The 22,920-nt window shown below is 41.4% G+C and overlaps 1 protein-coding gene across 3 annotated transcripts in view; it reads right to left on the reverse strand.

Annotated features, from left to right (window-relative positions):
* The window catches only part of rgs3a (regulator of G protein signaling 3a), a 146,607-nt gene that overhangs the window by 109,203 nt on the left and 14,484 nt on the right, over window positions 1-22,920 (reverse strand). Inside the window, exons 2-7 of one of the 3 annotated variants that reach the window (XM_061061278.1) lie at window positions 21,651-21,718; window positions 7,161-7,242; window positions 6,308-6,413; window positions 5,065-5,497; window positions 2,406-2,445; window positions 616-962 (exon numbers count right to left, since the gene is read on the reverse strand). In XM_061061278.1, the coding sequence (XP_060917261.1) occupies window positions 616-962; window positions 2,406-2,445; window positions 5,065-5,497; window positions 6,308-6,413; window positions 7,161-7,242; window positions 21,651-21,665 (1,023 nt within the window). In that variant the 5' untranslated portion in view covers window positions 21,666-21,718. Of the gene's footprint in view, window positions 1-615; window positions 963-2,405; window positions 2,446-5,064; window positions 5,498-6,307; window positions 6,414-7,160; window positions 7,243-11,089; window positions 11,950-21,650; window positions 22,052-22,920 lie in introns of those variants that run through there. The other 2 variants (XM_061061277.1, XM_061061276.1) reach the window with 2 other exon arrangements.

Raw genomic sequence — 22,920 nt, forward strand, 5'->3', positions numbered from 1 at the left:
TTTGTAAGATTCAGAAATAAACAGTTTGACATTTCCGGACACATAACTTTTCTTCTATAGGGGAGAAAATCAATACCACTTTTAATTCTCACTACTAAATATAAAGTGACAGATGGCTTCATGTAGCACAAGGAGAAAAACAGATCTATATTATGATTTGTGTATTTATATCGTTCAGTTTGTTCCCTTGTTGTAAAAAGTTAAATTTAGTTAAATGAAGAGGTTCGGGTTAGCTTAACTTCTTTGCTCAGCTTCTCTCTTGCTATTATTCCTGTACTGTATGTTTGATTATTTAAAAATCCCCAGGCACGAGAGGATACTTTCATTTTGCTTTTCTTAACTTACTTAACATAAAACCTGGAAAAAAAAAAGAAGCTGTTTCCACACATGCACCGTTCTCAGGAGGCAAGAAAGACGCTGCGTTACATGATGTCCCACGATGATCAAACACAAGATCAACGCGATGTGTACTGTACGTAGTCAAAGTAGAGCCTGACCGATCAATTGGCCAGTCGATAATATCGGCCGATATAAGCATATCAAGAGACGACATCAAGTAAGAATGGCTTTCAAACAACACATAATCATACCTAAAACGCAAATACATCGGCTTACCTGAACAAAGATGGGGAAGATAAGTATCTTAGGAGCCACTTTGACGTATCCGTAGTTGGTGTGTGAAGTGTGCGAGCGCACAATGGTACAGTTTTGGTAGTTGGCAAAGTTGGAGTTCTGCTGTTGGAAGTTTTGTGCACCGGCATTTGTGGAGGTGGAGGCAGTCTTGGTTGTCTTGGAGTTGTTAGACCGCCGTAGGAATCCTGTGCGATTAGAGAGTCCCAGACCACCTCCGCCTCCGCCTCCGCCGCCACCACCAGCACCTCCACCTCCTCCAGAGAAAGCAGCCCCACCACCACCCTGAGACTGTTGACCAGAGGCCTGTCGTGAGGGGTACACCCGGGCAGCTGAGAAACAAGAGGCGGAAGGCGAAGCAGGTCAATACAACTCCTGGAGCCGTTTTTTGTTGTAAAAGTTAATTTGGATGAAGTGATGACTCGTTAAGGAGAACCTAAACAGTTAAACATTTTAGGGAACACACTTGTTTTTATAGGATCCTACAAATTCTTAAATTTCTGCTAACAAACATAAACATGGAAGAAGGTGTTATTAGCTTAGCATTAAGACTGGGAACAGCTGACCAGGCTCCGACCTATCCTACATAACAACTCAGTAATGTTCATGTTTCATCTTGTTTGTTTTATCCACACACACAAAAAGAGTTCCTAGGTGAAAAATATACATTTAAAGACTGCGTCTGAGAAAGTGTTTCAGCAGCGTACTGTTAATCCCTTTGTTTGACGCCTACCCACAGCGGTTTTTAACATTTAAAAATCCTTCAGAGAAAAAGTCAAAACAATATGCTTACGGTCACATAATCATAAAAACTCATTATTATTCAGTTTATTCTTTTTCATAACCAGTTTAAAATCTTTGTTTGAGCTTTGTTTCTTTAAAGGAAGAATGTGCGACATATTACAAATTACAGCCTCTGTAAATATCTCTGAGTCATGACCGTCTTCGATGAGTGAGAAGCTCGAGTCCCGCCAGCTGTACTGTTGTCAGCGCTGTGTTAACATCATGTTTACATGGACGGGACGGCCTTGTGTGTGAAGCTGTTTTAGTCAAGGACTAGAGAAAAGAAGAATAACATAGTCTACTCTCTACTTATTTTGATGTCACGTTAGTGTCTTTAGATCACGGTCATTCTGTGTCAATTTATGTGCAATATGAAGCTATGAGTTAACCAAAGTTTGCTAACATTAGCCTGCGAACACAACAATGCAGACCACAGGGAATTACAGCTCGAGCCAAGAACAATTTAATCCACGGCCTGTGCTTCATGGTGTTTAATTATGGTGCTTTCTGATTGATAACTCCTTCATGTGAACGCGAGTGGAGAGGTGTTGGAGGTGTGCCGCTGGAAGAGAGCGGAGGCTTCAGATTAGCTGGAGGTGTGGCCAAACAGCAGTTTGTTTTGGTTTCATGCTGGTGCTCAAGGGGCGACATCTACCGGATCAAAAAGTTGCACATTCTTCCTTTAGGAAAACAGGCGTTATACTGCGAGCTTCAAAGTAAGTCAGCATTTTCTTTATTTCTTAGGTTAGTTCAACTTAAGACTACTCCAGTGTGCCAAATGTTAGATAAATGTAATCCCATTCATTAAAATAACAATAACCTAAAATGTAAAGTCAAAAATTAAATTAACATCGGGCTGCATCCAAAAAATGAAAGGCACAACCAAAGCCAAATTATACAAAGGCGTCTGGCCAAAATATAAAGACGAGTCCACAGCAGCTTTTAACATAATGTTGTCGGAGTATGAACGTTACATAATGTGCATGTCTTACCTAATGTACCCTGGTTGTCTTGATAAACAGGCCGTAAGATCTGAAAGTAGAATAATATCCAATTACATTCACATAAAAGTCACAAAGAAAACTTGTTGTGATTACAGGTAAGGTAAGGTTGACTGGGGGAAAAAATCCAAAAATCCAATTGAATTAATGACATTATATAGAGTTTGCTAATTGATTCATGCTAAATTAAAATGAATTCAGATATTACGTACAATACATTCTTATACTTATTTTCTTTATTGTAATATTTATGATATGATGTGGACAGGACAGGATTGCCATGACAATATGATGTATAACCTCATTATAATAAATGTTGCATGATGAATGAATGAAAAATGAATCTACAGTAATATGCATGGTGTTAATAAAATGTTTATTCCTCCATATTTTCTAAACCTACTTTATGTGGTTTCATGCAGTGAGTGTGTTGTTCAGGGAACAAGCTGGACATGATAACGTGGAATTGACTGCATGAAAATTGAATTTCGGAGTCTAAGGATTTAACTGGACTCATCTGAGCTGCAGTGAGTGTGGTGAGTCAGTGAAGGGTTCAACATGTCACAGCAAATTAAGATCAGCTGAGGGAGTAAAGACAGAAAGCTGCCACCACATCACATGTTGTTCAGGGTTATAACAGCAGGGTTCAGAGAGATATTGAAAGCCATACTATGTTTGCCACATTATATTAGGAGCTAGGTTATCGCGATGAATCTTTTCTGCGGTGTGGGCTATAAAAGGACAAGAATATTGTGTCCGTGTGATATGTTACCAACATGACCCATTTCCGCAGGGCTTTTGGTATATTTAGCCTGTGATGGCCACCACAAAATCCCACCAAAATCCCTTCCTCCTATTTGATTTTGGATAGGAGTGGTGGCTCTTTGAAGGACATTCCCTTTTCGTTAAAATGTGCATCAATTTTTTTTTGCAGAAGGCATTTTTTCAACTTTTTATTTCTAAAAATATCTCTCTTTATGTTTTTAAATGCTCTCACTCCACATGCAGTACAATGTCCCTGAACTGACCCCTATCGTTCACAGATGAAGACACACATCTCCACATAACAGACAGACTTACGAGACACGAGACACAGAGGGAAGAGAAACTGAATAAGATCATCAAACTGAACCACTAAGCCTGCATGTGACAGCAAAAGATGTTAGTTTGTTTTTAGAGGAAATGTTTTGGAACATTTTGGAAACTATTAGCTCAAAGCTCGATGCTAAACCTCGACTGTACTCTGCTTTTCAATGTCTTTCAAACGTATCTGGTTCAACATTCATGTTAGGCTGCGCTTGATTACAGGTTAGTGTTTTCTTGTTAGTTTTGTTAGCTGAGGAATTCAGTTCAGTCTTTTTGATTGAATGAGTTTGCTTTATTTTATTCTTTGATCAAAGCGTTTACCTTGTATACATGATGTCACTTAATGAAAAAATGGAAAACAAACTGTATAAAATGTATTTTACATGTTATATTTAAACTGCTCATTGTGCAAAAGGACCAGTGTTTGAAAAGAAGAATTTAAATACAATTTGGTCGCATTTTTTTCTCTGACTAAAAACAGTTTTTTAAAACAATCAGGCACGGCTGGTATAAACAGGCTAGCAGGGCTCAGCCCTTCCTTTCCTATATAATACAGATTTCTTTCATCCTATATCATATAGAATGATTGATTTTTTTAATGTATTCATTTTCTTTTAATTTTGGGTTGTGCCTAGAGTTACAACTAAATCTAATGGTTACAAGACAAACACAGGATATCACTGAATTGGCGTATTTTTTACAGCACTGTGGCATCCTCTTCCATTCACTTCTGTATTGTTTATGTGTGACAGGCACGCCCTGTGATCATGGCACGCCCCCTTGAATGGCTGAACATTTTGGGCTTAATTAATTACGCACACGGGCAACCGACTTTTGACCAATGACAAACTTGTAGCATTCACAGTCTGCAGTGATGCAAAAAAAAAGTAATTGAGCATCTGGTAACTGAAGGAACAATCTATAAAACCTGACATTGTTAAGTAAAATAGATTGTTTCTGAAGTTTAAATTACAGCTGATTCTCTTAGCCCATCAACAGCCATTTCCATTATGTGTTAGCATCGAGCTAACAAATCTAAATGTACATCCCAGGTCAATCTAGGAGAAATGACACTCCTGGAGAATAATGCACCACCCGCCACTCAAAATAGTGATTTATGATCTCTGGCACAAAGACTATTTATTCATTCTATGTGATATCTGTGAGATAAATTATGTCAGAATCAAATGCACTGTTTTTCTATCATGAACTGTACTAAGTTGATAGAGTGTAATAAAAAATATTGCCAAAGCTTCACATAGTACAGGCATACAAAATATTATCAGCAGCTATATGTTATTGTGTCCTCTTGCTATTCAGTCAATTCCTCCATATATAAATGACACTGAGCTGTACTCAGTGTGAGTTCAAAACATGTCTCAAAGCACAAATCAGTGAGATGACATTAACCCGAATGGCACAGACACACACAGTCCTTCTATCTATCAGCACCGGGGATGTAAGGTAAGGAGACATATCTAGGATGAGCCACCATATGACCGTGGTGAGGATGAGGAGGACGAAGGAGATGATGAAGATGCAGCCCACCACCAGTTTGAGGTACCTGGCTTCCGGGGTTGATGGGGGCCAGGATGATGTAGTTGTCCCCGTTGGACGCCTTCACCCTGGTGCCCTTCAGCGTGGCAGTGTGAGGGTGGTGGAGGTGTCGCGGCTTCCCGTCCAGCTCCTCCGCCGAGCCTCCCTGAGCCCCCCACCCGAGGGTCCCTAAGCCTACGCCGCTGCTGTTTCCAGCGTCTGAGCCGTTGACGAGCAGCCGGCGGGCGGCGGTGGCACGGTGGTGGGCTGGGAGAGGCGGCACGGCTGGGGGGGTTTTGCTGGCGCCAGGGTCCGGCACCCGTCTGCGAGCAGGTGGTGAGGGGGCATCGTAGTTTGAGGTGGAGGGCTTGTAGGAGGGTCGGTGGATGAGGCCCTCGAAATTAGGCTTAGCTGAGGGGCCTGTGCGCCAGACCACCACTGTGATTTCATTAGAGCTGTTTCTGCAAAGAAGAAGAAATGACGAGTTGATGCAATGAATAAATAGTTTGTGAAACAGGAAATACTGTGCATGTATCTGACGTAACATTTTAGGACATTTCAATCTTAAATATGTATATAAAATATATGATTTCAATAAAATCAAAATGAATAAAAAACTGTATTATGTTATTAAAGGTGTTTCTGTTTTAATAAGCAAATAATGTCACATCAGAACAACGGTCAAATCCAAAACAGCTTCAGGAACAAGGAAGTTATTTACTGAAATCATACAGATGTTCTCAGGTTATCTTTAGATAAACAGAACTTGATGAGGAAGAAATCTTCTAATCGGATTTGTAACTAAAAATGAACTGGGTCATCGCATTTATTTTATTCTGTTTATTAGATATCTGTAAAGTCTGAATTGTGAGTTTTATTCTTGTTTTGAGAACATTTTGTGATTTTATGTTTTGATGTTCTGTGTTAGATGTGTCTTGTCTCCCTGCATGTCTGTCTGTCTGTCTATACATCTAAGGAAATAATGTCATGCTCAATAAATAAATAAAAGGAGTATAAATTAAAAAAATGTTTATTTGCGACAGGCAATTGGTTCTCCCAAATTTACCGATGTCACTGCACCACAGGTCGTGTTCAGTCGTTCATTCAGATCATAATGGATCAGTTTACTCTTCAGGTCGATCACGATGGCAAAATGAACTCAAAAAATTACAAATCCCTGATCCAGGGTCCAGAATAAGCCCATGAAAAGCATTCTCTAACATTTGGGTTTTAAATCAGTCTATAATCCTCTATCCTGTTGGACTCATTACCTGATAGCGTGGGCTAGGTCCACACATTTCCACTGCTCCACCGGCTGACCGTTTAGCTGCAGGAGAGTGTCCAACTGCTGCAGACCTGCCTGATCCGCCGGACCCCCTGCCAGAGTTAGAGACTTAATGAGTTCAATGATTAAGCACAGTCAGATTCCTTTATTCTCTACAGCACTATAGTTTCAGATTACTCTTAGTGAGGCTAATTTCAGTTTGCATTGCCTCTCATCTTTCCACGGGGAATTGATCAGATCAGATCAGATCGAGCATATTGTCCCAAGACATGACGGCAGCATGGACGCATGCCGACTATGTATCCATATGACAGACAGGCTCTCTATTCTAACCTATGTTCAACACACTGCTGCTTAAGAGGATGCTGGACAGAAAGTGAAAATAAAGTTTCTCATATGTGAACTGAAACTTTATTTTTAAGTTATTTCAGCTTTTTAAGAGCTGAAGAGAGAGAGAGAGGACATTTGGGGAGCAGAGAGTTAAAACAATTACACTCATGAGCACATATATTTGTAATCATGGTTTTAGATTATATGTGTATGTTATATAAGTGTTATGTGTTTTGTAATATGTTCAAGGTGTGCGCACACAAAAGGATGTTTTCTTTCAGTTTCATGAATGTATGATTTTTCGGGTGTTGGTAGCAAAATGAAAGTTGAACTGTGAAGTTTTCTGTAAATCTTGGAGATACGTTCCTTCATTTTTAAACACCTCGGGCCCAAAAGCCAGGCAGGAGGGACATCAAAATTTAAACAACAACCTCTTTCTGTAGAGTCGAGTTCAACTCAGACCGACATGTTCATGTTAAAAAAATAAAAATAAAAAATAAAACACTTGCCTGGATCGACAGCCTGCACCCTCACAGGGGAGTCTGAGCAGATGGTGAAGCCATATCCATCCTTTCCTCGAAGGATAGTCACCTGTAGGACACACAACAGACACACACAGAGTCAGTTTGTGATAGGAAGATAGGACTCTCTCTCTCTCTCTCTCTCTCTCTCTCTCTCTCTCTCTCTCTCTCTCTCTCCTCTTCTACCTAAGGAACCAGAAGTAGCATGCTGGCAAAATAACCGACTTCCTTCCCACAGGATGATTAAATAGACTTTTATTCTGCTACATCCGTTTAAAACTGTCCAGACAGCAGTTTCCCAGTGACCCCAATTACCAGAGACTGTGTAACTCCCGGAGAAGAAGAATGAGCAACGACATTCCTGGTCCAGTAGCTGGGTCAAATTAAATATGCTGAATTTACCCAGAGCAAATTGCCTGTTAATTTACATATTCTGTGTAATTGTGTACAGATGATTTAAAAAAAAGCTCGAAAAAAGAATCACAAAGACTCTCTTGGGAGAAAAAACATCCAAATCGGGATGTTGGCTTAAATCTGACAAATCCTAACGTTACTACTGTGAAGATTGATTGATAAACCACTTGTAGACATGTTGTTCATCTGCTCAAAAACACCATCTCTACACCCACACACTCACAGGGACAGCGCTCATTCCTCTGCCCCATTGTCTTTGGTTTCTCTCTGACCCCTCACGGTCAAACATTGTGTACCTGTGCCCGCCAGTCTGAGCCAAAGTCAACAACGTTCCCATCCAAAACATCTCACTTTCCATCTCATCTGCTGTCAACGAGGGGCCTAAAACACACAGACGTCATTCTCTCTGTCTGTCTGCAGCGGAGGGAAGCTACACGTTCATGCTGCCAAATTACAATCCACCAAAGACCAAGACGAAGCGACTTGTAGGAACATGGACGTTATTCTGGGGCCTGAAGCTTGTGATGACCCTAAAATGTCGGATACGATTCTGATTCCTTATAGTCCGATGAGTTCATGTGCCCCATGTCTTGTTGTTAGGGGCTACAGTTCCTGTACCATATTTGTCCGCCCCTCTAATTTCTCTCTACCTCCAAACCGACGCTGCCAGGATAATTACTTTCAAGCTAAGCGAGAACACATCTGACTTTATTTCCTGCTTACAGGTAGAAAATAAACGTGGGTTGTCACCGGCGACCTCTTTGATACTTCTGGAACTTGATTAACCGTGTCATTCGATCAAATCAATGAGATGTCCTTGTTATTAGAGGGAGAAACATTTTGTCAGGGCAACCTTGTTGATGAGGAGTTTAACCTTTTTCCCCTCGGAGGCTACAGAAGCAATCAAATACACACATGGGTGCACATTTGCTTAAAACACAGCCACGCAATATGTCATTATAAAAAATACAAAAACTAATCATCCTCAAGCTTCACTATGAGACAAATATGTAGAATAATAGGCCAAAAAAAAACTGAGATACACAGAGCAAGAGAAACAGAAACAAAGTGAATGTATATGTGGAGACAAAGACACGATGAACAGGGATAGAGCAGATGAAAGAAAGATTAAGAAGTGATTAAAAAAAAGGGCATTGGGACTTGTAAAAGATGACTGACAGAGGAGATGACAAAGACAAACAGAGGAACAGAAACAGAACAGGAAAACATGTGAGGCATTTGAAGGATCCGCCTGAGATTTAATATGTTAAAAGAAAATACCAAAGAGCTCAAAGTTGAAGAGAAGTGAAAGCGATGTCTGTCTCTCACGCCTCGTCTGTAAGTGCATCTTCATATCAAAGGCTGTTCGAGACATTTTGTCCCTTTAAGGGAACTCTCAGAGCTGCCTAATTTGGACCCATTCATCCAAACTCCAGAGCCTTTACAGCCTTAATTTAATTTGTAAGCATATTGAGCCCAACCACTTGGACTCTGGTCTGCTTTAGAGGCAGTCCCATGCCCTCTTTTTCTCTTCTTAATGAATGCAGAGGGATTATTTCCAAAGTGAAACAGAAACGAGGAGGCATGCCTGGGAATATTACTAGAAATAAGAGTGAATTTTACTTTACAGTGAGCATTTTTTAGTGCATCAATCACAATACATATTGCACAAAAAGATTGAAGAAAGATGAATGAGGGAAGTTCCCAGCATGCATTAAATATTGAAATTGTATGAGCAAGGTTTTATCAATGAATTAATAATTCAATCAAAGGCACTGTGGAAGATGTGACAGGGCTAAAACATCTGATTTTAACTTTGTAATGAATGATGATTTACCCGAAGGAGGAAAAGCCTGCAGGGAGAACTGTATGCTTAATATTCATGCCTCATACATGCTCCACCATCCTCTTAGTAACAAGTGCATGAAGATAGAAGTAGAAATCCTGTCAGTCTGCATCTGATGATCGCAGTACATGTCTGGTCTGCTTTACAACAGCGCAGCAGAGGTAACTATTACTGCAGACAGGTCGGGGTAAACTAAATAACATGTACCAGCCCTTCACTTGGAATAGGTATGTGGAAAGACGATGTCATCTAGACGAGTAGACGAGAGTGTTAAGAGACTAAGACAGTGCACCATCCACACAAACACACAGCAGGAAGTTGTCATTCTGTGTTTTTGTCCTGTCTGCCAAGTACCAGAATACTTATCTTTAAACTCTTCAACATACACTCAAATTATTATTTCATTGTATGTTACATTAAATATCTACCTTAATATCTTAAAGCTCCTGTGAGGAGCCTATAGTTAGTTTTTGGCGCCCTCTGTTGACAAGTTGTTACCCAAATTCACATAAATGATTTTCTCCTGACCATGTACGACTGGTGTCTTTTAACAGTCAAGTGTATCACTCGTTGTGAAGATTTGCTTTGGAAAATGTAAAAAGAAGAAATGATGTTTCTGCAGCGTGCTGTAACTCACTTTGTTTGACACCTACCCCGCAGCAGAGGAGACAGGCATTCAAAAATACAACGTCTACAAGATTAGACTGCTCACTAACGGTCTTTTCGGCTTTTTATAAATCATAAAAAGTCATTACTATTCATTTCAGTCTGTTTCAAAACCAGCTGAAAACTCCTCACAGGAGTTTTAACTGATCACACTTCTATTGTTATTCTGTTTCTCTACTTCTTCTTCTGTTACTCTAAATTCAGAGCACTAGAATATCCTCTGGGATTAATAAAGTTAAACTTTGTCTAATCGTCTTTGATTTTCTGATTTGTGTAATGGGCATACAGATGTGCTTCAAGCTGATTATGTAAGGATGCAATACCGTTTTTCACTATAGGTATAGAATTAATAATGTAGAGGGCAGAAAGCTTGTGCTCCTCTCAAGGAGCACTCTTCCTTTAAATACTCTGCTCAGCCTATAACTCCTTTCAGGATGTGCTGGACATGCTGTTAAAAGTGCATTTTCCTCTGTACACTATTAGTATTATAAGAGCGTCCCATAAGGTGCAAAAAGATACAGCCAGGGTCAAACTTTACATACTGAACCTCTATTTCTCTTCTTCCAAAGTCATTTAATATTGAAGGCAAACCTCCTTTTTATACTCCTATTCAAAGCATCACAAGTTGTTATTGAACACTAGAGGTTTAGGTAGCAACATTTTCTACACTTTTTAAAAACGTTACACTCTTATTTTAGTTATCGATAGTACTGAAAACTACATATCTACAGTCTTATTTTCAACCCAAAGAGAAACTTTCTAAATCTACATCAATACCCTGGTAACATTTTGAATCATTACCAGTGTATTTGTGTAAGTTTGCAGAAGTTTGCTTGAAATTTTTGGTAATTAAAAACAGGAAATAATGCCTCAGACTTTTATATTTGTTGGTTTTGAAGCAGGTTTAAAATCCCGGTATCGTGACAACCCTACAGGGAGGAACTACATTTTTCCCCAACTGCTCCTTGTTTTTTTTTTTGCTCAGACACACCTGAGGCAGCCTACATCCAATGCAGAGGTGGCACAGCCCGTGGATAGTGTGCATCACACCTCCTCCTCCACCTCCTCCTCCTCTTCCTCCAACTCCTTCTCCACCGTTCAGGTCTGCAGCCAGCACACACACACTGCGTCGGTGACTCTCCACCTGGCCGGCCCCTCTGCAGCCCGAGTATCTCCACAGCCTCCTCTGAGCGGCCGAGTGCGTGCTCCTTGGACTGCGCTCCGACGGCTGGGTGGACTTCAGTGTGTTATGAATCATGTCAACAGTTTTAGCGAACCAGTCCAGTTTACAGATCAAAGTCCAGTTGAGGTGATCTGAGTTAATACTGGGTCTTCACTTGCTTGAAAACAGACAAGAATCTGTCGGGTGTCACAAAAATAAAAGCGTCCATGGAGACTTTCTTTTCCAGCAAAGCAGGCCTTCAATGTACATCAATTTTCCTAGATGATTCCAGATTTCATTTTCTCGCGTCACTGCCACCGACCTCCAACTTTACCGATTCCCATTCAAGTTCTGTTGGAAACGGTTCCAGTCATTGAGAGACAATTCTGTGCGCAAGTTTTTCATGACTCTGTACCTGCCATCTCCTCAAAAAGCCTCATGTCGTCCCTCTTGACTCCTTTAAAACTTCACTTTCGTCCTTCCCTCTTCTCTCCCTTAGATGTCTTTTTCTCTTTTGTCTTCTTGCATTTGCTCTATTCTGTAACCCGCCGTGCAGCTTCTCGCTCCGTAACCCGAACAGCAGCAGCAGCAGCAGCAGCAGCAGCCGCTCCTGAGATCAGCTGTGTGAGAGTGTGTAAGGCGGCGTCATGTAGGCGAGACTGGCGCTGGCTCGGCCTGCTCGGGCCACACTGTAGCTCCTGGCAGGGGCGCTCATGGGAACTCTTCAACAGCAAAAGAATAGGAGGAAGTGCCTCCCACCATCACCACCAAACCCCCCCCCCCCCCCCCCCCCCCCCCCCATCCCCTCCACACACACACACACACACACACACATACACTTATGCATACCTCGCCATCCCACAGCCAGGACAGCTTTGTGTGTCTGCCCCCGATAAGGCCCGTTTGCTTCCTGAGTCCACACTATGAAGCTGTGAGAGGTGCTACAGCTCTCGGCCGTTTACAAATATACACTGTGGTGACTAATGTAGGTGGCACATGTGAAAAAGACATGAACAAGAGAGAGAAAGGCAGGATTTTTAATGAGATTGTATGGGGCCGATCCGCGTCTGCAAACAGTGGACCTAAACTCCAGTCTGTACTTACACCATAAACTTTAACTTTTAGAATCGCTCACAACTTTAAAGACCGAGTTTAGCAACAAAAAAACGAGGAATGACAACTTCACTTTCTGGGCACAAACACACACCATCATCCAGCATTCACACCTCATCAGACTCTTTCCACCTTCGCTCCCACACTCCCTACACTGCGTCCAGACAATATGCTTGTTTGTTATGTTTTGTACTTCCATATTTCCTCTGCTTTTCCTTTCAGCTTACCCCCCCCCCCTCCTCCTCCTCACCCCCCAACTACACCATGCGGAAATTCACAGGCACCCCCCTCCCCCCCCAACCCCCTCCTCTTCCAGTTATCCAAACATTACTTTTATTTGTGTTTTTAATATCTGTGCGAGTGTGCGCCTGGGAAAGAGGTGAGGAAAAATACAACAAATAGCTCAACCGCAGTGCATAAACAGCTTGTTTAATTGGCGCTAAAACAGTGGCCAATCTAACCCTTAGCAACCCCATTAATTCCCGGCTTGTGTCTTTTCCTTCTTTAACGTTTGGATGTCTGGCTCGAGGAATGAAACATGGACAGAGAAGTGACAGAGAAAGAGAGAGAGGGTGAAAGAGGAGCGATGCTGCACTAGCCTCTACAACGCTAATAAAGTGGCAGAAAAGGCCGTTGTCTTAAGATCCCTTCATGCAAGTCGTAATGGCAGCTTTTCCCTGTTTGCCTTTTCAAAAGGGCGAGGGTTACCCGTCAAGCACACAAAAAACACTTTCTCTCCCTTTCATGCTGCGCTGTTCACCTCTAAATAGGCAGAAGGACGGATTAGAGGGAGAGAAGAAAGGGGGAGAAGAAAGCATGTCTTAGGGAGAGGAGTGAAAGAAGAGTTTGAAAAGCTTGTCTAGGAGCCAGACGAGGCCAATCTGCTGTTTAATAGTGTGGGATCTCTCTCTCTCTCTCCTTCTGTCTCTTTCGCTCTCTCTCTCTTTTTCTGACCTGAATAAACAGCTATCAAAGGAGGAGGCATCTTCCAAGCCAGTGAACACAGGATGGGTCCAAGGCCAAGTTCAGGGTCACAGCTCAGGTTGTACTTAAAATCCAAACCGTGGAAGCTGGGCATATGGCTTCAGTAATTTCAAGGTGATATTTTGCATAATGTGAGACAGAGAGATGAAGGCAAACATAAAAGAGAAGCCCCGTGTGTTTAGCCTTTAGACTGCTGCAGGTGGACAAAGTGAGACCTAATGCTAAGAAGAACCTCTGACTCAAAAGTCCGTGCATTTGGAAGTTACTAAACTGGTCAAGACTAATTCAAAAACTAACAAAATAGTTGAAATCTAAACAGTGAGGAAACAGCGGGGGACCAATGTACACAGAAACTGTGAAAATATAGAAATTAAACTGTAATATGAATCGAAATGACAAAAGTGTTACGATAAAATAAATGACAGTGGCTCTGTAAGTCCACTTTGGACTAGTGGAGCTCCGAGCTAAATGCTAACATCAGCATGACAAAGATAATGTTAACATCTGATAACTGTGATTACTGTTTAAGGTTGTTTGGCTCCGTCACCTCAGTAGGTTGCCATCAGTGTGACATAATAGTATCTCACATAACATGTTGTTTGTAACCTGGTCAGACACATAGAACAGTGAGCACATTAACCGTCCTGGATGTTTGTCTCACCTAATGCAAAAAATGTAATAACTTTAGTACTTAAAAGTAAAAGTACAGTTGCTGCTGTAAAACTGCACTGACTGAGAATAGGATCGACAAGACTGTCGTTGGACCACCGAAGTCTCGTCAGTTCATCCATGAATCAAGGTGAACCTGTAACTGAAAGATGTTCTTTCCTGCATGCGTTCCTTAGACATCAAGTTCTCCAAAATGATACAGGAGTGACATGACGGTGTTTCTCTGAGGACACTGTGACGTCAAAATGAATTCCACTTTAAACTCTAAGGAACAAACATTCTCGCCTTCCTATTTCTTCCAATTAAAGCATTTTTGGGAGCACATAAAGTTTTTGAATTACTGACACCAAAATAACAAGCAGCAAGAATGAGACTGACTGACAGATGGTTGAATAAACTGGAAGATGAAAAGACACCAGATGAAAAACGTAATCAGCTCCGGCGTCGGCTCAAACGGGCACCGGGGCATAAAAAAGCAGATGTATTTTCAGTTGTTTAACATGTTTTCAGATATCTCAACATGAGCCGACTGGCAAAAAAACAAAGAGTGAGGCTGACGGAACTATCATTACTTTATAATCGTTAAAAAAGTATTATGTTGAGCTCAAAGGTAAAAAGTGAGACAGCACCTTTGTGGTCGATCATCAGTGGTTGTGTAATCATTTGACTCTTAACAACACATTTCAATCCTTAAGTAGTTGCTTCAGGAGAGTCATGAAAGTCATTTGTATTATTCATCTGAGAGAAAATGAATGTCTGTTTAATATCTTTATTGGAATAGAACTATTTGTGACTAGGATCACTCACTTATGGCAAACCAAAGTAGTGGACTGGATAACTGACAGACTAACATTGACATCTATAGAGCTTTAAAGCCGTTGAGGAGGACAAACCTCCCTAAAGAGCCTCCCATTCACCCGTGCACACATATTACCATCGATCGCAGTGGATCTGCCAGGCAAGGCGCCGACCATCTGGAGCTTTCTGGGGTTCAGGGTCTTGCTCTAGGACGTGACATGGTCGCGGGGAGGAGGTGGCAGAGATCGAACCGCCTTGAGATTAATGGGCCAATCACTCGCCCACCTGAGCCACAGCAGACTGTACAACGTGATGCACACTGTATAGTTGTAGCTAAGTGCATTCAATCTTCTGAGGCCGATGATAAGCACTCATTCATCTTACATCTCAGCAGAACACGAGCTGCCATGATCCCCCCGGCCTTAAAATTCATAAAAAAAGACATACGTTCTGGCAATAAAATCAGCCATTCTTCATTTATTCTGTGACGCCAGCCAGAAGCTGTGCGTCCTCTTTTCAGCTCACTTCACCCTTCCTTACCATCTTTCCCGTCAGACACATTTTCACACCGACAGTGTGGGAGCTAATGCTAGCTGACAAGCAGAGTGACGCAGGAGGACAGATTGTCTGGGGTGTAACTCTGGTTAATATTCATGAACTCTGCTCGCTGTCAATAAAATGAGCAGATAGTTCAGTGTTTTTTTGGCCTGTAAACATGACTTACAAATGCTGACATGGCAACAAAGGAGAGGAATTCTTGTTCTGCTGACATGGAAAATCTATAATTGCTGGTTCAGAACTGTAATGTCGAAGGGGTTTTTTCTACATGCTGGATTACCAGTTAATGGCGCTCTTTAACAAGCTAGTATATCTGCATTTACTTAAACTTTAACAGGTAAATTAAACATATTATGGAATGTAAATACCTATTATTAAAGATCATGCAAACAATGGCCGACATATATATTAAAAATAATTAAAAAAGGCCTTGCTATATCACCCTGATTGGAAGCTACATTATATTATTTTACAGAACAAATTTCATCTCTTTGACTACGACTATAGTGTTTATTAAAACACCACATCTTTTTCAGCCCACATTATTTCTAAAAAGTTCACCACCAGAACAAATTCTGTTAAAAATTGAAGACGGTTTCAGGCCAGTCGGGAAGAAGGAAAATAATTTGATTGGTGTGACATTTTTAAAGCACAATTACTCCCAAGGTGGCAATTATATATAAAAAAAAAAAAAAAAAGAGCAATAATTAAGCAAAGAAAATGCTGTAAAAAGCTGTAAAAGTGTAGCGAGCGGAGAGTAAAATGCTCTTTAAAATAGCCTTGTGGTATTCTGAGGGACATTCCTTTGTGGAAGTCAAGTTTCATCTTCAGCAAGTGTCCAAAGCTCTGCGTGAATCACCGAAATTATTTGTGCGTAAGGTCGTCTTCAAACACTGGAAAATGTTTGAGGAGGTAAAAAGTAGGCTGTTAATGACACCACAGTGCTCCTTGTGAAGTGGGGGCGATGGCCATGGGGTGACAGAGGGGGAAAGGGTAGGGAAAAGAGTGGAGGAGGAAGAGGAGGAGGAGGAAGAAGAGGAGGAAGAGGCCACAACAGCAGAGGAGGAAATATGCAGCGGTCTGGAAGAGTGCGAGGACAAGGCAACGGGGAAAAAAAAGCGGAGAGAAAAGTAGAGATAGTCTAAAAGGTTTTCCATTCTCTGTTAATTTAGTCTGTGAATGTGCCCCCCCCCCCTGCTCCACCTCCCCCCTTTCCCTCAACTCTCCCCTGAGACTTCCCCACACAAACCACACAATCATCTGTTCCTCTGATTCACCCGGAGATAGAAAGTAAGAGAGAGAGAACAAAAAGAAGAGGGGAGGGGCGTAAGGAAACGGGCATTCACAAATACGGAAGTTAAACTTTTTCCATCTCTCATCATTACTGCCCTCTCGAACTTTCAGAAGACTTCAAAAGCAGCTCAGACACTCGGCATATACTCGATATAGAATGTTTTTTCCTGCCAGTAATGTAAGAAATGTTTAGATTCTGTCTGAATTATACAGAAAAAAAAACATTTGGCTTATAAAGAGAATGAAAAGAAAGGTCCAGGGTCAAATGGCACTGCTTTGTGAGATAAGAAAACTTGTGTTTCTTTGTATACACAAGCTGCATTGTGTGTAGAGAAAGGAAGAGTGTGTGAAAAGTGAAAGTAAAGTGAGCACCCCTCTGTCTAATCCCATCAAGTCAAGCTTCTTAGCCATACAGTGACTCCATGAGCACCGCTTTCCACAGAGCTCACATCCTGGAGGGTTTCAATGAGGATGTGTTTAATGCACATACGGACTCACTAAAGAGACACTACATGAATCTAATTCATAGTCATTATTTATAACCTCTACTAAGATTATATTACCACAAAACACATCACAAGAAAATACTACTTCTCTTTAACAAATGTTCAGTTTCTCTCTAGAAATCTAACCAACAACCTCCGCTCATAATGTAAGATCAAAATAAAACCACTTAAAGTTCCTCAAATGTGGGTGGCCGGGTAATTCAAAAAGTTGTTGATGAAGTTGGTCGGTTGAAGTTTTGGTTTGAAAGTTGAGTGTTTAGTTGACTTCAAACGTCATCACATCAGAATTACAAGTGGGTTAATCGAGTTGTTACAATTTTTTTATGTTGACCCGTAATGCAGCTTAAACTGCGACGCAGACACCCACCACTTTCCGGAGGCTGTAGCACTAGCCATAGAGTGACTGTAGCTCTGTAGCTCATGTACCTACTCTACCCGCTCTACAACCCGGATGTAAACAAGCAGTGAATGGATAGCGTCTCATAGGAGCAGAGCAGTTTCACCGTTTTTTGAGATCAAAATGTATGAAGTCTTTGCCAAGTTAAACTGGCATATCGACCAGAGCAACAGTAGCCACATTTAGCACCGGCATGCAGATGTTAACCTGCAGGGAGGACCAAAGACTGACCGTACTAGCACTGCTAACGTTAGCCACACTCAGAAAACCAAAAACAATTGTTTACCTACAGCTCCATTTTTAATTGTGCTTGATTACTCGTCTTAACTTTTAAACGCTCTCACCCTCACTAGTTGGCACCAGGATTATTAGTCAATTTAACTTACTATTTAGGATTGTATTAAAGTATGCCAACAATGCTAGTCAAATGTTGTGTCCGACTTGTAACGCAACCACCAACCACAAGCTGGGACAGTTGCCACGCTTAATGGGCCGGCTCTCCCCGTTATACTGCCAGGATGTCAACCAGCACAGTATACGGACGCTATCTCTAAGGAGCCACTCTGGAGCCAAACTGGAAATTGACCGGAGCGACGTGCAACAACACTCAGCAAAGGCATGTTGGCATTAACTGTGCGAGGAGAATGGAAGGCTGCTAAAGTAAGCCACACTCTGCAAACCACTTGGTCATTGTTTCCCCTCGGGTTAATGCACATGGTTAAGTGCCACACAGTTTTTTTTGAAGAATGTGATGAACTGCTTTATTAGAAATTAAAAAGGGTACAAGCAACATGGTAGGTTCAGTGTTTTCTTATTTGTGACTAGTCAGAATGTAAATTTCAGTTCACTGGGGAGGGAAATAGAGAAAATGACTCATGATTTCTGCCCAAAATATCAGTTCTTTCGTTACCATTTCCCCTGCGGCATTATTTAACAATTTTAATCACAACCAATGGTCTTACGTTTTGTGAAGCAAACCATGAAAGATAAGAAGTGGGACCCATTGCCAAAGCTGTGCTCCCTCTACCCTGAGACTACTTGGTGGTGCATAATTGTACCTCAGAACACCACAATCACCACGGAAGACGAGCAACTATCAACACTTTGAGTACACATAATGGATTATTCATTTTGCAGCTGAATGTCTTCCGGTGAATGCTGAACAGTGCAGGTACACTCGGGAGTGTTTGCCCTGCTTCTGCACCACCACTGATTATCAAAGCAACCTCTTAAAACACCCAAGAAATGTAAAAATATGAGCCCAGTGAACTCGACAGCAGAGGGGTTAGGCTACGCTCAGAGTGAATGTGAAGTCTTTTTTTTTTTTTTTAATGTGGTGAGCATATTTGGAGCAGACTGGGGCATCTGCCATGGAGCAGACGGCCGGGCCATGTGCGATTGTGGTTTCCACTTTGTCTGTGCTTATTGTCTGTCAGTATTTGTATTGCTTTGGTTAAAGAGCTGCGCTGTTCTCTGACAAATGCTCACACAAAGAAGGATCAGCAAAGAGTATATATTTTGATTGAAAGCTACTTTTCAAGCCTTATGTACACTCGTCTTTAACTCTCATTCATGTAGTGTCATCAAAACACACCAGCATGTCTTCTAAAGAACATCTACAGCTAGTAAGGCATTCAGAAAGAACAGACCACAGACCAGTCTTCTTCAAGACTGCAGAAGTCCTTACAAATACTAAGAAATATGACCACATTATTCCAGTTCTATAATCTTTACAGGAGGATCCTGAGGACATCTGCAGCTGGCCGACTGGACGAACCAAGACATAGAAAAAAAACACAGTAAAGCAGCATTTTTTTTATCATGCAGCTCAGATCTGTCCGAGTTGATGTCAGACTAGCCTCAACTATGAATATCTTCAATTGTAAAGTAAAAACTTTCCTTTTGTACTGTGCCCTACTCTAACCTCTAACGACGTTTTAAACATTTTTAATTTAAGCAATGAACCTCTTTTCTGCACTTTTTTATTATTATTAAGCATTTTAATGAATTAAAGGCACAGTATGTTAATTCCACCGCCAGGGGGCTCTCAATCAATGCAATAACTAAAGATGATGTTGAGGTTTGCGAGAGTTGGTAGTGAGTTTAATCCAGATTTAGTCCAAAATTGATTGGCTTCTCCCTTTGCCCATGTCTTTTTAAGTTCCATCAAATCCAAAGTATTTCCCTAACTTTCCTGACAAACAGACAAACAACCAGCACAGATACCCTCCCTAAGGCGGAGATAAGAAGTCCCTTGAGTTTGAGACAAGTTATGTAAGGCAGAAATGCCTATGAAGGGAAGACGGTATACATATTTTCTAAATATAGCCACTGAGACTCACAGATAACAACATGTAAAAGTATACTTGCTAAAGTATAATTCACGGTGATGAAATGTGGGAAGAGGTGCCGGGGTAAATTCTCCATGAAAGTTCCTCTGGAAATTTGCCAAATCAGAAGCTAGCAGGATTAAAAAAAAAAAAGACGTGGAGGAATAAATCTTTCCCCACAGCTGTAGTGTGAGCAAAACACATGCAAAAGGATGCAACACTCGTAGCAAAATGGCATTCACTATCTGCTGTGTGACTCTGGAGGAAGGGTCAAATGAGTCAGGGAACAAAGCCAAAGGCACTAGTCCGCTGCCGGGGGTAAATTGCGAGTTTCTATATGTTTCTTTCCCTGCATGACATTAACAACGCTGTGCTCGTGCCACTTTGCATTTAGTCATGCATACCACTGACAAAACCAGTTCATATGCACAAGAAAATATGCTCGTTAGATATTTAAAGTTTAACTTACGTTGAGTATTTAAAGGCTATTTTAATTGAATCTCATCGCAAAAACATTTAGCTCACTGGACTCACATCTACACTGTAACCGCTTTCATTTTTGCACTTGATGACAGCAGGAGGTAGACATATTTAGTTTTCTTACTGCGGCAAAGGTTTCCAAACACAACCTCGTTTCACTCCAAAAAATGCACAGTTAAAGCATTTTCTCAAATGTATCCTGCTCATCATTTCACTTTCGAGGAGAGATGAATATGAATGTCTCCAATTGCTTCCTGGCCTTCTGGTGAACTCTAAGAAAGAGTTTCATAGAAAGTTTTAATGACAATTAAAATGTGACACTTCACATCTTGTCGGCTACACTTGCTGGAAAATGTAGACCTGTGGGCCAAACTTTATGAGAGCTAGGAAGTTCTGACTTTGTGTTGTCAGTGTCTTTCCCAAACTTGAACCCTGATCTGATGGCTCTAACGGCTGAAATATGTTTCTCTTGTTATAGTCATTACGCCCGCTGTTGTCAAGCAAATACCGACTTCAATAATCACCTCTTCCTAATCCCGGCTGTAAAAAAAGGTTTCATCAGTCATGCTCCAGTGTCTGGGTAAACAGTTTAAGTGGGCCCTCCTCATTCATTTTTAATGAATTCATGGCCACGGTCAACAAAGTGGAAATTAAAAAAAAAAATGGGACTGTAAAGACAAGTCAGATAAGAAAAGCTGGTTTCATATCTGACTACATGGTTCCCTTTTTTTTTCTTTTTTTCTGCCTCTCTCATGACAAGTAATCATTCTGCTCCACATGTGACTCACACGCTAGTGAGCCTTTTTTTTTTTTTTTTTTTTTTTCGACAAACGTTGTCTTTCAAGAAATGACATGTTGCTCCATTCACTGCTCGGAGCTCGAACGCATGATTCAATTAGTTGCTATGGCTGCTGAGGATGTGTAACATGGAATTCATGCAGTAAATATCTTACTGAGGGATTTGTTTATGCATGATGAGTTTGTTGGCATTGGTGCAATATCACGGGTCAATTGCTTCATATGTATGAAACACAGGCCTATCCAGCCATTGTGCACAGGCATGCAATAAATAAAATCATGCGAACTAGTAACAACAGAATACATGAATAAGTTATGCACCTGTTATAGAAAAGTCACCAAAACTTCCCTCAAAGAGTTACTGTTAAGACTTTTCCCATACATAAAGCCAGAGATGTATGGATGTTTCAGCTTTCCATGCACACACAAACACTGTATGTAAGAAAGTAATTGATTCTACTTACTGTTAAGCATTGCATATTCTCAGGGCGATTGGTCTCGGGGGCAGCACCATGGTTTGACAGCACAGCCTCTGAAATGTAGACAAAGGAATCACGGGCTGAGACAGTGCCTTTGGAGCACATTTCCCTCTCTGCCAACGCAAAAAGCCTTCTGGATGCACAAAAATAAAGTCCTCAGATAGTTCAGAGAGTCCATAAAAAAAGTGACTGGGAGAGATAACGACGAGCAATTACAGCAACAGTTGTCTGCAGCAGCCTTTCGCTGGGCTGAGATTCAAACTTCAGAGCGCACATAAAAAGGCTAAAAGGAAGAGAAAAAAAAAGGGAAAGAAGCAGGGCAGCCGGGTTAAGGAAAATCCAGTATGATGCGAGGATCCAACAAACTGGCCGAGAGAGGAGTGGAAGTGGGAACAAGTGAGTGAGAGAGAGAGAGAGAGAGAGCGAGAGGGAGAGGGAGGGGTGAAGAAGAGAAAAGGAACTCCTCTCTCACTCTATTATCCGTCCGTCACAGGGCTCCTGGGAAGTTGCTATGGCTACAGGGACTCACGCCTCAGTGTCCTTTTAACTATTGCTCATAAAGGCGGCATTCAGCTTTGGGCTACAATGCGGATCCCCCTCTTTTTTCTCATCCTTTCTACATTTCCTTCTGTTTACATCTGTCTACATCTCTTACTGAATATATACATCTTTTAATCTTTTCTGTCTTTCTCTCAAACTTCTCACAAAACAACCCCATTGCCCCACTGCCTCCCCCCCCCCCCACCTCCGCCCCCGACCCTCCAAGCCCGACCTCATTCTTCTGTTTCTCTTTTTTTTATCCCTCTCTCTTCTCCGTACTCTTTCATCACTCTTTCAACTCTCATCACCATAGGACAGAAATTATCCCACTCCCCAGACTGTGAAATGTTATTTTCCAAACTCTGCCAAGCACGTCCAAACACCCGCAACACAAGTCGGAGGGTTTAAGAGACGTGTCTCTCTATTTACCTCGACTCAAGTCTGAATAATCACATTACATTCAAACGCATGACTTGAAGTGTCCAAGATAATGGCTTTAAAATAAGAAAAAGTTTCACAGTGATGGATATATTTGGCTTCAATTTGTCAGGCACTCCTCCAAAGAAAACAAGCAGCATCAGATATAACTCTAATTATAGACATGAAAGAAGCTACTAAGTCCTCTCACGGCTGTAGTAATTAGGACTCCTGTCCATTGGGAGCAAAGGGGGAAGTTTGGTGACGTTATCAAAGAGCCAAAAAGTCCACGTAGGGA

The sequence above is a fragment of the Labrus mixtus genome, chromosome 17, assembly GCF_963584025.1.
Source record: "Labrus mixtus chromosome 17, fLabMix1.1, whole genome shotgun sequence".
Taxonomy (NCBI): domain Eukaryota; kingdom Metazoa; phylum Chordata; class Actinopteri; order Labriformes; family Labridae; genus Labrus; species Labrus mixtus.